The 17034-nt window shown below is 46.3% G+C and overlaps 1 protein-coding gene across 1 annotated transcript in view; it reads left to right on the forward strand.

The window, feature by feature from the left end:
* DNAH9 (dynein axonemal heavy chain 9) overlaps window positions 1-17034 on the forward strand; it is a 286432-nt gene that overhangs the window by 153489 nt on the left and 115909 nt on the right. Inside the window, exons 39-43 of the mRNA XM_018064667.1 lie at window positions 250-415; window positions 2339-2441; window positions 4648-4887; window positions 11464-11625; window positions 12480-12676. Of these exons, the coding sequence (XP_017920156.1) occupies window positions 250-415; window positions 2339-2441; window positions 4648-4887; window positions 11464-11625; window positions 12480-12676 (868 nt within the window). The remainder of the gene's footprint in view (window positions 1-249; window positions 416-2338; window positions 2442-4647; window positions 4888-11463; window positions 11626-12479; window positions 12677-17034) is intronic.

Below are 17034 nucleotides of genomic sequence, written 5' to 3' on the forward strand. Positions count from 1 at the left end.
TTCAGTGAGACCATAAATGTCTGTGCAAACCTAACACCGTGCACAGTCAGATGGCCAAGGCCTGGGCGCTGCTGTCGCCACCCCTGCCTGGTCATCACCTGCCTCCCCTCTGGTCCTGTGGAGCTGCCTGCCCCTGGACGCAGCTCTTGCGTGCACGCTGCACTGTGGCTCATCCTTGACACTGGACTGTCTTAGAACTGGCTTCTGAGCTTTGACGCTCCTTCCCTCACTAACTGGCTCTCTCCTCAGCTGTCCTGGAGAAGCCTCTGGAAAAGAAAGCTGGCAGAAACTATGGTCCCCCAGGCAATAAGAAGCTCATCTATTTCATTGACGACATGAACATGCCCGAGGTGGATGCCTATGGAACTGTGCAGCCTCACACGGTCCTCAGGCAGCACCTGGACTATGGCCACTGGTAAGCGAGCACACGGAGGGACTCGGCCGGGCAGGGGACAGGTCCAAAGCCGGTTTGTCCTGCTGGAGCTGTATATCTGAGCTCAGCTCTGGCACCAGAGAAGGCACTGGTCAGAAAAGCTACTGAGCTCTTATTTAAGGGAAAATGCCTATCCTTTCTTTACCATTTATCTCTAAAGTTGCCTTCTTCAAGCTTCCAAAGCATGATTAACCAGGACTCCCTTACCCCCCAACCCACACCTGAGTTCTATCCCACTGAGCAGGGCCTTTGATTAGAATGCCTAACATATGCCTTAAATCAGTTAATTAACTTAAAATTTTTTTTAATTGGAGGATAATTGCTTTACCATATTGTGTTGGTTTCTGCCATACATCAGCATGAATCAGCCATAGATATACATATGTCTCCTTCGTCTTGAACCCCCCTCCCACCTCCCACCCCATCATACCCCTGTAGGTTGTCACAGAGCATCTGATTTGAGCTCCCTGTGTCATAACAGCAAATTCCCACACGGCAATGGATATGTTTCTGTGCTGCTCTCTCAATTCGCCCCACCCTCTCTTTCACCCACTATGCCCATAAGTCTGTTCTCTATGTCAGCCTTTGTGTCTCAGAGCATCTCACAGGCTCCATTGTTATCTCCTGCACGTGTATCGTTTTTAATGGCAAAAGGTCTAAACTCACCAGAAACAAACAAAAAAGAAAACCAAGTCAGCGATTTGAGGCAACTCTGGCTTACCATCCTACCTCACACTGCATCCAGTAAGACCTTCCTGGAAATTCTACTGCAAGGCCTTCGTATGTCACCTTTCTGCCCCCAGAAATACCCGCTTCATGCTTCTCCTCTCTCTCCAAGCTCGCCACCCAGCCTCCGCAGATGACCACACCCACTACCTCCATCTCTAGCTTCCACATCTATACAACGTAGCTGCCACTCTGTGCCTCCCCCCACCACATCTCCCCTGAGGCTTAACCACCCACCAGTATCTTTGTGTCCACTCTTTTTGCCTCTGAAATCTCACTTCACCTGTCAGTCCCTCCTGATCAGTTCCTTCACGTCAATATTTAAACTTGCATGAATTTACCTAGTGATAGTGAAGGTCGCTCAGTCGTGGCCGACTCTTTGCAACCCCATGGACTATACAGTTCATGAAATTCTGCAGGCCAGAATACTGGAGTGAGTAGCCTTTCCTTTCTCCAGGGGATCTTCCCAACCCAGGGATCGAACCCAGGTCTCCCTCATTGCAGGTGGATTCTTCACCAGCTTAGCCACCAGGGAAGCGCAAGAATACTGGAGAGGGTAGCCTATCCCTTCTCCAGCGGATCTGCCTGGCCCAGGAATAGAACCAGAGTCTCTTGCATTGCAGGCAGATTCTTTACCAACTAAGCTGTGTTCAAAAACATCGTTTTCTGACTACTGCTCTGTCTCCCTCTTTGTTACCAGATTCTCTCCCCAGTTTCCAGTTCCTCATCTCCCACTCCCTCCTCCAGCCACAGTGACTAGGTTTCTGTTTCGTCCGCTTTACTGTTCTTACTCAAACAGCTGTATCTTTACTGTGACATCCTGCAGACCCCACTGGGTCCCCACCCTTCTTCCTTTCTGTACACACTTGATATGGCTGACTGCTCTGTCCTCCTGGAAATCCTGGCTTTCTGGGCACCACACATCCTTGACTTCCTCCTACATCTTTACCCATCTTTGTGGTCTCTTCTTCCTGTTCTACTTCCATAGACATGGCATCCCTTAGGAATTTGTCCTCAGCTCTTTTATCTTCTCAGTTTCTCAATTTCTACCAATGGGTCTAGTCTTTTTTTAACCTCTCAAACACATGAGTGATTCGGCACATCCCAGCTCACCTTCACAACACGCTCCCCTGGCTGAGCCCTCACTCATCTCTCACCTGCGGCTTCTGACTGTTCCAGGTATGATCGAAACAAACTGTCCCTGAAGGAGGTCATGAATGTCCAGTATGTTTCCTGTATGAACCCCACTGCGGGCAGCTTCACCATCAACCCCCGGCTGCAGGTATGGGGGGAACTGTGACCTTGGAGTCCTAAACATCACCTTCCAGACCAGATGTTACTGGTGTCTATGGGATAATGGCTTTCCACCCACCCAGCCTCTTTACATGGTAAATCATACAGGATGTGGACTTGCGTTTCCAGGGAGACAAAAAACACCTCAACCCAGCCCCCTTGAAGCTTTTGTTTTCTTTTTTTTATAATTAACTTCCATCGGAGCATAGTTGATTTCCAGTGTTGTGTTAGTTTCTGCTGTACAGCAAAGTGAATCAATTATACACTCATCTCACACGCTAGTAAAGTAATGCTCAAAATTCTCCAAGCCAGGCTTTAGCAATACGTGAACCGTGAACTTCCTGATGTTCAAGCTGGTTTTAAAAAAGGCAGAGGAACCAGAGATCAAATTGCCAACATCCGCTGGATCATCAAAAAAGCAAGAGAGTTCCAGAAAAACATCTATTTCTGCTTTATTGACTGTGCCAAAGCCTTTGACTGTGTGGATCACAATAAACTGTGGAAAATTCTGAAAGAGTTGGGAATACCAGACCACCTGACCTGCCTCTTGAGAAACCTATATGCAGGTCAGGAAGCAACAGTTAGAACTGGACGTGGAACAGCAGACTGGTTCCAAATAGGAAAAGGAGTACGTCAAGGCTGTATATTGTCACCCTGCTTATTTAACTTCTATGCAGAGTACATCATGAGAAACGCTGGACTGGAAGAAGCACAAGCTGTAATCAAGATTGCTGGGAGAAATATCAATAACCTCAGACATGCAGATGACACCACCCTTATGGCAGAAAGTGAAGAGGAGCTAAAAAGCCTCTTGATGAAAGTGAAAGTGGAGAGTGAAAAAGTTGACTTAAAGCTCAACATTCAGAAAACAAAGATCGTGGCATCTGGTCCCATCACTTCATGGGAAATAGATGGGGGAACAGTGGAAACAGTGTCAGACTTTATTCTTGGGGGCTCCAAAATCACTGCAGATGGTGACTGCAGCCATGGAATTAAAAGACGCTTACTCCTTGGAAGAAAAGTTATGACCAACCTAGACAGCATATTCAAAAGCATTACTTTGACATTACTTTGCCAACAAAGGTCCGTCCGGTCAAGACTATGGTTTTTCCAGTGGTCATGTTTGAATGCGAGAGTTAGACTGTGAAGAAGGCTGAGCACCAAAGAATTGATGCTTTTGAACTGTGGTGTTGGAGAAGACTCTTGAGAGTGCCTTGGACTGCAAGGAGATCCAACCAGTCCATTCTAGAGGAGATCAGCCCTGGGTGTTCTCTGGAAGGAATGATGCTGAAGCTGAAACTCCAGTACTTTGGCCACCTCATGTGAAGAGTTGACTCATTGAGAAAGACTAATGCTGGGAGGGATTAGGGGGCAGGAGGAGAAGGGGACGACCCAGGATGAGATGGCTGGATGGCATCACCGACTCGATGGACGTGAGTTTTAGTGAACTCTGGGAGATGGTGATGGACAGGGAGGCCTGGTGTGCTGCGATTCACGGGGTCGCAAAGAGTCGGACACGACTGAGTGACTGAACTGAACTGAAATCACACACACACACACACACACACACATCCACTCTTTTAAAAATTCTTTTCCCGTATAGGTCATTACAGAGTATTGAGTATATTTCCCTGTGCTATACAGTAGGTTCTTCTTATCTGTTTTATGTATTGGAGTGTGTGTATGTCAGTCCCAATCTTCCAATTTATACCTCCCTCCTGTTCCCCCCTTGGTAACCATGAGTTTGTTTTCTACATCTGTGACTCTTATTTCTGTCTTGTAAATAAGTTCATTTGTACCACTTTTTAAAGAAGCTTTTCAAGCCAGATGGAATCATTGGGTTAGTCTAATTCAACTTGGCCTTCAGAATGAGAGAACTTCAGAGAGGTGAATGACCCTGCCAAGGTCACATGCATTCTCAGTATCACGGTCAGATTTGGACCCAGAGTCCAGGTTCCCTTCTCTTTCTGCTATGCCACACTGACATCTTTGATCAGAGGTCCAAAGCCCTTCATTCATTCTAGGCTCAACCAAGTTTGGGTTTAATGTGAGAAGTGCGGCCAGAATGTAGAATTCAAAGCCCTTCTAAGAATTCTTGGCCACCGTATCCAAATCCAGAAGAGATGATTTCTGTTCTGCGACCACAGAGGGTAACTCGTGGCCTCCTCCCTGTGGCTCTTTTTTTTCCCGAGCAGCGTCACTTCAGTGTGTTCACCCTTTCCTTCCCGGGAGCAGACGCCCTGTCCTCCATCTACAGCGCCATCCTGACTCAGCACCTCAAGCTGGGCAGCTTCCCGGCAGCGCTGCACAAGAGCGTCCCCCAGCTGCTCCATCTGGCCCTCACCTTCCACCAGAAAATCGCCACCACGTTCCTTCCCACAGCGATCAAATTCCACTACATCTTCAACCTCAGGGACTTCGCCAACATTTTCCAGGTGAGTCCGACCTCTCCAGGACACCTTTGGAGGCTTGACAATGACCCTGTTCTCTCCATCCTTGGCCAAACTTTTCAACAAAGGCATGGTTCTTATGGGGTGATGAACACATGAGTAAACAGAGTACTGTGGGATCTGTGTGGGTCTATTCAACAGAACAGCATTCCGGGTCTTCCCTGCCTGGATTCCCTGGTGATTCAGTGGTAAGGAAGCCACCTGCCATTGCAGGAAACATGCGTTCAATCCCTGGTCTGGGGAGACCCCACGTCTGAGGAGATCCCACATGCCCCAGAGCAGCTAAGCCCATGCACCACAACTGTTGAGCCCAGGTGCCACAGCTACTGCAGGCTGAGTGCCCTAGAGCCTGTGCTCCAAAACAAGAGAAGCCACCGCAATGAGAAGCCCGAGCACCTCTACTAGAGAGTAGCCTCTACTCTCTGCAACTGAAGAAAAAGCCCTTGCAGTGGCCAACATCCAGCACAGCCAAAATTTTTTAAAATATAGAATTCTATTAGCCGATTGAATTACTTCTCTGTAAGCTGGATGCACTTTTTGAGTTGGTTCCTTCAAGCTGAATATGGCTCAACATTTCAAAGATAATGTTACGTGATGATTTCAGCCTAGGAAAAAAGAGAGTGGCATGGAAGAAAGATAAAAATATTTTGCAGCCCCTGCTGGTCCACCCATCTTTCTTGAGATGTGAGAGAATGTCCCCCAAACCATGCAGGAGGGCTCTGCTTCCTATAGAAGCTATATGGTGCTACTCCTAAGACATCATCCTCCAGCCCCTCAGTCCTAAAAACTCTGGGTTCTTTCCCAGGTCAAAACCATTTCAGAATAGTGATGCTCTTCTAACTAGGGATGGCCTGTGTCTGCCTGGTGCTTCCACTTGCTTGGCGCCTCACTATCAAAACCTCCAGAGGGCAGCTCAGCAAACCTGGCCCCTTCTTCCCCTGCTCAGGTAGCCCATCCTCACAACATGGGTCCATAACCCTCCCATCCTGGAGGAGAATCTGCAGAAACTGCTTCTCAGAGGGACCCTTCTCCAGGACAGCTCTGAGCCATTTTTGAGGGAAAGTGCCTTTTATACCAAGCAGAGGCCACACCTGTAGGGAAATGTCAACTTGACCAGGGAGCAAGGCTTGACCCTCCATGGGGAGCACATTGATAATTACCCAGGGTGAAGAGCCAAGTCATTGGAAAAGACCCTGATGCTGGAAAGGATTGAAGGCGAAAGGAGAAGTGGGTGGCAGAGGATAAGATGGTTAGATAGCATCACCAACTCAATGGACATGAATTTGAGCAAACTCCGGGAGACAGTGGAGGACAGGAGAGCCTGGTGGGCTATAGTCTACGAGGTTGCAAAGAGATGGATGTGACCTAGTGACTGAGCAACAGCAACACTCAGGGCACTACCTGTGCAGGTAGGACTCTGGGAAACCTCGGACTAGCAAAGGTCCAGGCACTGAGGCCATAGGGCTTGCGGGTTGCATGGTCGTAAGGAGCAGAAATGCACTCAACATTAGTTCAGTGATCTGAGAGCAGCGTTCCCAAAAGGCTCACCCAGAGTTGGACCACTGAGCCCCACAGCCAGGCCAAGTCTCTGAGAGCACGTGTGACCTGACCCAGGTGCCTCCAAACATTCACTTATTAACTTATAAATGAGGAAATAGACCCACAGAGCTTACACTGATTCACCTAAAAGCGCACAGCCAGCCAGGGAAGGAACTGGACTAGAACCTAGGTCTTCTGGTCCCCCTTCCAATATGCCATTCTGTTCTCATCCATCCTTTTGATGAAACAGCCTAAGACAATTAAGGCAACAAGAAGGACCCAGCTCCCTGGCCCTCAGACCTGGACAGTAGCAATGTTTGTGCACCTCCACCCCCAGCTCCCATTTATCAAGTATTAATTGAGAAAGACTTTTAAAATGTTTATTTATGTATGTGTTTACTTTTGGCTGCTCTGGGTCTTCATGGCTGCACTCAGGCCTTCTCTCGTGGTGGCAAGCAGGGGCTACTCTCTAGTTGGGGCGCACGGGCTTCTCATTGTGGTGGCTCCTCTTGTTGCCGAGCACAGGCTCTAGAGCACAGGCTCAGTAGTTGTGGCGCACGGGCTTAGTTGCCCCACAGCACGGGGGGTCTTCCTGGACCAAGGATTGGACTTGTGTCTTCTGCTTTGGCAGGTGGATTCTTAACCACTGGACTACCAGGAAAGGCACTTTTTTTTTTTTTTCCCCCAATCACACAAGCCATCTCTTAAATCTCACTGAAGCAGGATGAGACACAGGTGTCACCGTCTGCATTTTCCAAATGAACAAAAAGGAGTTAAGTTGTTAGATAGAATTCCCATTGCTCGTAGTGGCAGAATGAAAGGGAAAAGAAGCATCAGTTCTCCCTCACACGATGCACTGAGCCGGCTCCTGCCTGGACAGCACCTTGTCACCTGTGCAACCTAAAATTCATACTCACAACAGCCCTTTGGGATACACATTATTATCCCAATTTAACAGAGGCTGGAGAAGTTGCCAGCTCATAGATGACAGCGTGAATGCCCGGGGAGGTAGAAAAGTATGCGCGGTGTTGGTGGAATAACAAGTAGGCGGGAACAGGCCTCGTAGATGTCGCCAAGCCACAAGATTGGGGAGGGAACTTTGAGATCAGAGAGGATCTTTGTAAAAGGTCCAACTTCAGTCTGTAATAAAGCTGGCATTTATTGAGCCAGTCCTATGCCCTCTGCATCTATTAGCTAGTGATTTAATCCTCAAGACAGCCATTTCAGGTGCAAGACTGACCACTTCCAATTTGGAAATGATCACAGACAAGTCAGTAGCTCGAGTATGTTCTCATAACTGCCAAGCAGAAGCCTCGTACCCCAGATGAGTTGGGGGAGTCAGCTCTCTTGTGTGGGGATTCAATCTGCCAAGGTGTCCTGAGGAAGGAGGGTCCCAGTCCAGCCTGTGTTAGCTCCTCCCTAGGCAGGGAGGAACTAGGAGGAGAGGTATGGTGTGGGGCTAAGTCTGTTTCTTTTCCAGACTCAGCCAGCCTGAGTAGCAACCCCTGGGCTCTGTGTCCCAGCCCGACCTCTGCAGCCTGCCATCTGTCAGCTCCCAGCCCCAAATGTGGGACGTGCACCCCCAGTGGAGAACCTGCCTCTGTCCATCCACGCAGCCCCTCACCCTCCTCCCGCAGAACAGAGTTTTGAGCCCACAGCTTGGCTACAGCCTCCCCCTCCCGCCCCTTTCTCAGCCTGCTTGCCTAAAGGCCTGACAGGAGAGCTGTAAGGAGGGTTGAATGCCCCCAAGGAGACAGGTGCTGTCTGAAGAACACGCCGTTTTCCTCCATCCAGCTTGATCCAAGTTTCCATCATTCAGCCCTTCTCTGCACTTCACTCACTCTGTCTAGGATCCAGACGTCAGGACAGAACTTGATCATGCTCTGAGCAGAAATCATTAAGCATTCCCATCTCAGTGCTACACAAAACTGTCTGAGTTGGTGCAAAGTTTGTCCTTGACACACTCTCATCGACTCAGCCCTTAATTGTCAGTCAGCCTGAGCATCTGGCTGTAACGGGGCTTGTAAACTTCAGCTGATGGCTCTCCTTGCTCCCAGAGTCAGCACTGGTGGCGGGGCTCCTTCTCGCCATCTACACCTCACACAGGGCTGGTACCAGGAGATCCAGGAAGCAGACAGGGGCCAAAGGGACCTAATGAGATTTCTTTCTTTCTCTAAAATAAACTCTTTTTAAAGTCTCACATCCAAGCCGAAAAGCGCCAAAGTCATGAACACACAGCTCAGTTAATTGTCACAAAGTCATCACAGCTACATAACCATAACTCAAATCAAGAACTACTTTCCCAATAAATACATTTTATAAAAAAAAGAAGTACGTTCCCAGCATCCCTGAAACCCCTCGTTTTTCTTTCTTCTGTTCACTCTTTAAAAAAAAAAAATGAAGCTTTTCTTTTCATTGTACTCACCTGTTTATTTGGCCGCGTTGGGTCTTTGTCGCTGCGTACAGGCTTTCTCTAGTTGTGCAGCGACTTCTCATTGTGGTGGCTTCTCTTGTTGCAGCTCGTGAGCTCCAAGTTGCGCAGCTTCAGTAGTTGTGGCTCTTGAACTCTAGAGCATGGGGTCAGTAGTTGCGGCGAACCACCTTAGTTGACCCGTGGCATGTGGGGTCTTCCCAGACCAGAGACAGAACCTGTGACTCCTGCTCTGGCAGATGGATTCTCAACCCCTGGGCCACCAGGGAAGTCCTCCACTCACTCTTTTCTCGTCCTCTCAGAGCTAAAATACTGTCTGGACTTCTAGCCGCATACGGTAGTTCAGCCCATTTTGGGACTTTATATAAATGCAAGTTGTATGGTAAATGCACTTGTGTACTTTTGTTCAATATTATGTTTGCACCTATATACACAATCATGCCATTGGTAAAAATGAATCATAGTAACAATTTCTTTCTTTCTGACCCTTAAGTCTTCCCTTTGCTTTTTCTTACCTGCCACCTCAAGGAACAGACGTAGTGAGAGTGGCCTTTCGCAGCATTCCTAATTTTAAGGGAAAGTGTTTACAATAGTTGGCTGTTAAGTGTGATGCTTACTATAGATTTTCATGGATGCTCTTTACCAGTTTAAGAAAATTTCTTTCAGTTTATAATTTACTAAGAGTTTTTTATCATGAATATATGTTGAAACTTAAATGATTTTTTCTATATCTGTTGAAATTACTATATCTATTTTTTTTCTCTTTTTTTTTTCTGGAAATGGGATAAATTACGTTGATAATTTTTGAGTAATCAACCCAACTTAGTTGTTAACATGGTGAACTTACTTTATTTTTTGGATTCCTTTCATTATTTTTTTTTCTATATAATGTTTGTGCCTATATTGATACAATTTTCCTATCATTTTTCTTTCTGCCAGTGTTCTAAGGTTATGAAGTCCTCATAATATGCACTGGGAATCGTTTCCTCTATTTCTACTCTCAGGAAGATTTTTTTAAGACACTGTATTGTGCCTTCCTTAAATGTCATAAGAATTTAATGATGAAACCATCTGGAGTTTTTCTGTGAAAGAGTTTCCATTATAAATTCCAATTTTTAAATACATATTAGGCAATTCACATTTTCTCCTTCTTTTTGCATCAGTTGTGGTCCGATGTCAGTGTCATCAGCTTCTAGTTTATTAGCATAAAATTGTTTATAGTATCCTGTTGTTATCTTTAAGTATCTGTTTTATCTGACATATGCTCTCTTTTTTTGTTCTGGCTATTGATTATGTGTACATTCTCTGTTTTTCTCTTTTTATCTTCAATCAGCCCTGCTAGACAGTAGGGCTAATTGTGCTAGTCTTTTCAAAAGAAACTGAAAAAGAGACGTATGTCAATATTATGTGTTTGATTTTACTGGTTATCTCTATTTGATACATTTTTGTATACAAATTTATTAAAATTTGCTCTTTTCTTTATAATCTCTTTCTTCCTACTTACTCTAGGATTGAGGTGAGTTTGTTCCTGTTCTTCTATCTTCTTGACGTGGCTACTTAGATCATTAATCGTCAGCCTTTCACCTCCTGTTATGACCAGATCTTCATGCCGTGCAGGTGACTCTGAGCATCATTCTGTCTGTAGCGAAAGTGTTAGTTGCTCAGCTGTGTCTTGACTCCGTGACCCCATAGACTGTAGTCCACCACGCTCCTCCGTCCATGGATTTCTCCAGGCAAGAATACTGGAGTGGGTAGCCATTCCCTTCTCCAGGGGAGTCTTCCCAACCCAGGGATCGAACCCAAGTTTCCCTCACTGCAGGCAGATTCTTTATTATCTGAGCCACCGTGGAAGCCCGTTCTGTCTGTAATGACGTACAATTAAAGGACTCCTTTTCTTGTAAGATAAGACAGAAGTCAGTGAGGGCAAACAAGGCATTGATGAGTTTTAAGTTATAGGATTTGAAATTGTCAAGAGGCTCTGATCTCAGGGGTCTCCATTTTTCCATAAAGAAGTTTGGAGCATTGGCTAATAGTAACAGGGAAGTGATGTAAATTTGAAAAGAATAGTAAATATTTAGAATTTATTTATAGGAAGGAGAACTTACTAGAGGTGAATAACTAGATTGCTGACCTGTAAAAGTTACCTATATTCCTTCCAGCCCTCTGTTGTCCTTCTAATTTGAATTAACAGTCATCACCCAGATTAGCTTTCAAAATGGCACTTGTAGGGTTGAAATACAGCAGAGAAGCCACCTCACCCATTTCTGTGGTGATTTGGAAAGTAGTGGTTGAAATTCCAGGATCTCAGGTCAGGCAGACCTGGCTTCAAAGCTGTGTGGTTTTGAACTAAGGCCATTTATTACCCTATACTGTAGAGCACACTTTCTTTCTTTCTGAATCGCACCCTTCACCTTATGCTGAATGACTATTGTAAAAATTACTTTGTAGGTCCATCATGGTGGTTAAGTGAGCTTTGTCTGGAGGAACATCTAGTTCGGTGCCTGTTGCATAACTGGCTTCCATCAGTAGTAACTGTTGAAGCTTTACATTGCTATTCATGTTATTTTTGTTGCTGTTTATTCTCCTTACAGGGTATTCTCTTCTCCTCTGTGGCATGTGTCAAGTCCACACAGGACCTAGTAAATCTCTATCTGCACGAATCGAATCGGGTTTATCGGGATAAGATGGTGGAAGAGAAGGACCTTGATCTTTTTGATAAGATCCAGGTAGACGTGGTCAAGAAAATTTTTGATGTGAGTATCGCCCTGTGAATTTCTGCTTACATCTGAAAAAGAATGATGATTATGCAAGGATCACCCAAATGATAAAAATCTAGCCCTTAAATTGAAGAAAATCATATTTAGATAAAGAAAGAAAGTCTGTCCTTAGTGTGACAAAGTGGAAAATTCTGGGGCAAGAAAAGATACAAATTAACCATACAATCTCGGTGTTGTGAGGTCTGTGAAGACCATCTGACCATATCCTTGTCCTTTCCCCAAACTGGTCATCCCAGCTGACACACCAGCCTCCTTGGAAATTCAGTCTCGTCTCTGCAGAGCCAGCCACTTTGGAACTGCTATTGGCTGGAAATTTGGAACAAGTTTGAAACTTAGGACATTTGGAACAACTCTTGAGACTGAACATTTATTTAAATAGTGATTTAAAATTTATTTTCTGGGTTATGCCCCTGCTGTTGAACAGCATGCTGATCACCTCCTTCCCAAGTGAGTCCTCTAGTCTGAACCTTAGAAGGAAAGAGTGGCAGGTGGGAACAATTGCTCATGCTGACATAAACTCCTCCTGATGCATTAGAAAGCCTGTTCTTTCTTGGACTCACTTTCATAACAATCTACACCTCTCAAAATCTCAAATATTTGGGGTTTGATAAGTAAACAATTCCTTTCTGAATTAAAAAAAGAATAACTGTCCCTTTGAAACTTCAAGGATACCTTGATAGTGACGAGACAAAGACTCCCTATCTTTTAAGTCCGTTGAGTTGTACTGGGTATTTTATTTTCTTATACATAATAAAGTTTGTCTCCAGTTTGTGTGGAACCAGACCCAAGAGTTGGTCAGGAGGGTCCTTGCCCCTGTGTCTCGTCACCAGGACCTCGAAGAGACTGTGGCGCAGACCCGAAGCCTGAACATCTATTGCCATTTTGCACATGGTATCGGGGAGCCCAAGTACATGCCTGTCCAGTCGTGGGAACTTCTGACCCAGACGCTGGTGGAGGCCCTGGAGAACCACAACGAAGTCAACACAGTGATGGACCTGGTGCTCTTCGAGGACGCCGTGCGCCACGTGTAAGCGTGCGTCTCCTCTTGCCTTCTTCAGCTGTCTCCCCTTCCCAGTGTCAGGTCTCACGGGGGCATTTGAGGACACCTAGATAAAACCGGGAAAGCAGCGACTGCTTCTGCCATGAGGGTCAAGATGGCAGCTGGTAGAGCAGCTTCTGCCACTGACCTTGGGGAGCAGTGTCGTGTTAAACTCTGGAGGAATGGGATTTGTTTACATACTTGCCATTTACAATCCTGGTCCTGACCACAGTGACACCAGGGGAGAATGGAAGGTCATCAAATAAGGCAGCAGAAGGGCTGAGGACCTGTATTCCCAACCCACCCTAGTCCAGTAAGATCGAAAGTTTTAAGTGCACATGTTTCGAAAAATTAACTATCATTTAAAGTCTTGCTCCTGTCAAGTGAATGGGCTTCCCAGGTGGCTCAGTGGTAAAGAATCACCTGCCAACGCAGGAGACACAGGTTCCATCCCTGGGCCGAGAAGATCCCCTGGAGAAGGAAATGCAACTCACTCCAGTATCCTTGCCTGGGGAATTCCATGGACAGGAGAGCCTGGTGGGCTACAGTCTGTGGGGTCTGACAGAGAGTCAGACATGACTTAGTGACTGAGCATGCCCTAAGCACGCAGGCTATCAAGTGAACCATGGAGAGTGGTCTCCAAACCTCCCAGACAGTGTGAACCTAAGCCTCATTTACCACCCTTCCTGCCTTCTACAGTCACTCCACCCTGCCCCCTGCTGCCCAGGGTCTCCAACAGCAAAATCCTCTTGGTCTTCCACTTCCCTGAACTCCCTCACTGATGAATTCTTACTGAAACCTAACTGATCCCTGGGTTGAGGAAAGTGTGTTTTTCTTCCCCCTTCTATCTTCCCCCTTCTATATGCCCCAGGGCCTAGAAAGAGGTAGAGGCCTTCCTTCTCCCCTCACTCCATGCCGGTGACATTTCTCTGCACCAAACAATATAGTGAGACGCACAGATAACTCAGCTTACGGGCACCACTGCACACAGTGCCCAGGAGGGAGTCTGTACACACTTTCCCAGGAGCCCACAGGCCCGGCTGAGAGCCAGGCCCCAATTCAGGTCCTCGTCCTGCCACCGAGGGGTACTGGTACTGTGCAAAGGACACAACTGCCCCAAGCCTCGGTTTGCTCCTCCAGAAAGTAAGGACTTTTGAGGGTCCTTCCCGTCAGGGACTTTGCGCTGCATAAGAATCCCTGAGATGAGAGTCTTTGCCTTTCGGTGTTGTTTCCTTTCCCTAAAAGCACCTTTTCTCTCCTACAACTTCCATCACCATTCCAGCACACTCTCATTCTGCTTCCTCTGAAAGCTTCACGCTAGATCGTTCCTCCTGCTTTTGGCATAATCTTTGTCTTTTTCTTTGTTCTTTTGCTCCAAAGTATGTTTTTCTGCCTCCTCTTCTTCCTCTTAGAATCACTACATGTTTATTAACCAAAAAAAAGGAATTTCTCTCGTGCCCCTTCTTTTGTGCATCTTATTGGCGCGCTCTCTCTCTCTCTCTCTCTCATATGTGTGTGTGTATGTGTGTGTGTGTGTGTGTGTGTGTGTGTGTGTGTGTGTCCAGTCTTCAATAAGCCAGTTTCCTCCAGCTGTGCTGCGGTACATCTTCAGCTTTTGTTTTTAATCTCCCAGAAGCTCAGTAATGGGCTTAACTCAGACTGCCTTGGTTTTCTAGCCCAGGCACCCTTTAGAATATTGATCTTCCTTTTAGATTTTGTGATTTAAATGCAAAGTCCTTTGCCCTCATCAGAGGTTGTTAATGAATCCCCCAGCTGGTGTCCGATGCTGACAGTTGCAGACTTCACCATTCTTCTTTGAAAGCTTCAGCTCTAATGATGCATTTCCATTTAACTATAGAATAGCGTGGAGCACGCTGAGCTGACTTCAGGCCTTCCGGAACAGAGCTGGGTGTTGGGCGGCCCGCAGAACCTGCTTGAGTTTCTCCTTCCCCTTGCCTGCCTCTCTCCGCATCAGTTCATCCCTTGCTGCTGCTCAGTTGGTCAGTCGTGTCCGACTCTTTGCGACCCCATGGACTGCAGCACGCCAGGCCTCCCTGTCCATCACTGTCACCCTGAGTGTGTTCAAATTCATGTCCATAGAGTCAGTGATGCCACCCAACCATGGCATCGTCCATGGCTGTCGTCCCCTTCTCCTCCTGCCCTCAGTCTTTCCCAGCATCAAGGTCTTTTCCAATGAGTTGGTCTTTGCATCAGGTGGACAAAGAATTGGAGCTTCAGCATCAGTCCTTCCAATGGATATTCAGCATAGATTTCCTTTAAGATTGACTGGTTTAATCTCCTTGCTGTCCAAGAGTCTCTCAAGAGTCTTCTCCAGCATCACAGTTTGAAAGCATCAATTCTTTGAAGCTCAGTCTTCTTTAAGGTCCAACTCTCACATCCATACATAACTTCTGGAAAAACCACAGCTTTGACTATGCAGACCTTCATTGGCAAAGTGATGTCTCTGCTTTCGAATATGCTGTCTAGGTTTGTCATATCTTTTCTTCCAAGGAGCAAGCATCTTTTAATTTCATGGCTGCAGTCACCATCTGCAGTGATTTTGGAACCCAAGAAAATGAAGTCTGTCACTGTTTCCATTTTTCACCATCTATTTCCCATGAAGTGATGGGATCAGATGCCGTGATCTTTGTTTTTTGAATGTTGAGTTTTAAGCCAACTTTTTCACTCTCCTGTTTCACCTTCATCAGTTCATCCCTGCACCGCCCCTCCCCCAACCCCGCCTCTTTTTTTGAATCTGAAGAGAGGGCCTGGACATTTTAGCACCATCATTTCTCCTTTTGTCACCGTAGGCAACCATTTTCTCATGTAGACACAAAGCAGATGATTCCTTGCAACTTCTTCACCCCCAAATGTGATGCTTAGTATAAGGTCTTGGGTATTCTGCTTCAATTTAACAAAAATTTCTTGAATCCCTTCAATGCGCTAGCACTATAGAGAAAGCAAGCTGGGTATGCACACTTCGGATGTCTAGAAACTCTGGTTTAATAATGGATCAGGAGAAGTATACATCTGTCTGATACAAGACAGTATTAAAACTGAGTAACTATAAATAAAAAAGTGAAATCATAAAATGAGCTAAAGTAGGTCAGTGGAAATCTCCTGAATATTTGTTGTGTTGTGTGCTCAGTCATGCCCAGCTCTTTGCAACCCCATGGACTGTAGCATGCGAGGCTCTTCTGTGTGTGTGTGTGTGTGTGTGTGTGTGCGTGTGTGTGTGTGTGTGCGTGTGTGTGTGTGTGTGTCCAGTCTTCAGTAAGCCAGATTCCTCCAGCTGTGCTGTGATACATCTTCAGCTTTCGTTTTCTTGCCTGCAATTTTCCAGGCAAGAATAGTGGAATGGAGTGCCATTTCCTTCTCTAGGGGATCTTCCTGATCCAGGGATAGAACTCCAGTCTCTTTCCTCTTCTGCACTGGCACACAGATTTTTTACCACTGGGGCACCTGGAAAGAATATTTAGGGGAATAAAATGTCACTAGATAAATTTAGTGATATATGACCTCTTCACAGTGGCTGCATCACTGTGCTATCCATCCCCAAATATATAGGCTTAACTTTCAAATTCAACTAACACAATCTGACATATTCTTATGCTCTAATATAGTAGACTCAACTTTTGACTGCTTCCACCTAAGAAGCAATTAGTGCCACCATAATGGGGTGGGGGAGTGCAGTTTTTCAGCATTTATCAAAAGCCGTGAAAACTGTCTAACTAGGAATTCATCCTGTGGACATAATTAGAGATATAACTCCAGGCCCTTCCTGTTCCCATCACAAACCCCTCCTGGCTGCCTTGGGCTCTTCCTCCACCATCTCTGCTTCACCAGAGGCTTTGGCTTAAAGCAGAGTAGGGAGACACTCGGGCCAGAGGCGGGGCCAAGCTTGGGGACCATCGTCAACTACAAATTGGTGCTTGCCAAGGGCATTTGCTCTCTGCCTCTGCAGAGACTGAACCCTGTTCTGCTACAGCTGTGGACCTTCAACACCCTCTGAGGAGAGTCCAGGTTGGAGAGTGAGGCACTCTGTGCTCCAGCAAACTGGTGGAACAGGTCTTTAGATAAATATTTTCAGAAACTGATTTCATGATCCCAATCCTTGCATCACCTTATATCTAGAAAAGCACTAAATCCCTTCACGGTGACATCAGCTCCTCAAGACTAGCAGAAAACCTTTGATTGCTCTGAATTCCCTCTTTACCGAAATATTACCTATCAATCTTTCCCCACGACCTCTTTGGAGCAGCCTCTCAGAGGTCTCTGAGCTGCTGTCCCCCGAGCTGCAGTCCTCATTTTGCCCCAAATAAAACTTAACTTGCAGCCCTCACCTT

This window comes from Capra hircus, chromosome 19, assembly GCF_001704415.2.
Source record: "Capra hircus breed San Clemente chromosome 19, ASM170441v1, whole genome shotgun sequence".
Classification (NCBI taxonomy): Eukaryota; Metazoa; Chordata; class Mammalia; order Artiodactyla; family Bovidae; genus Capra; species Capra hircus.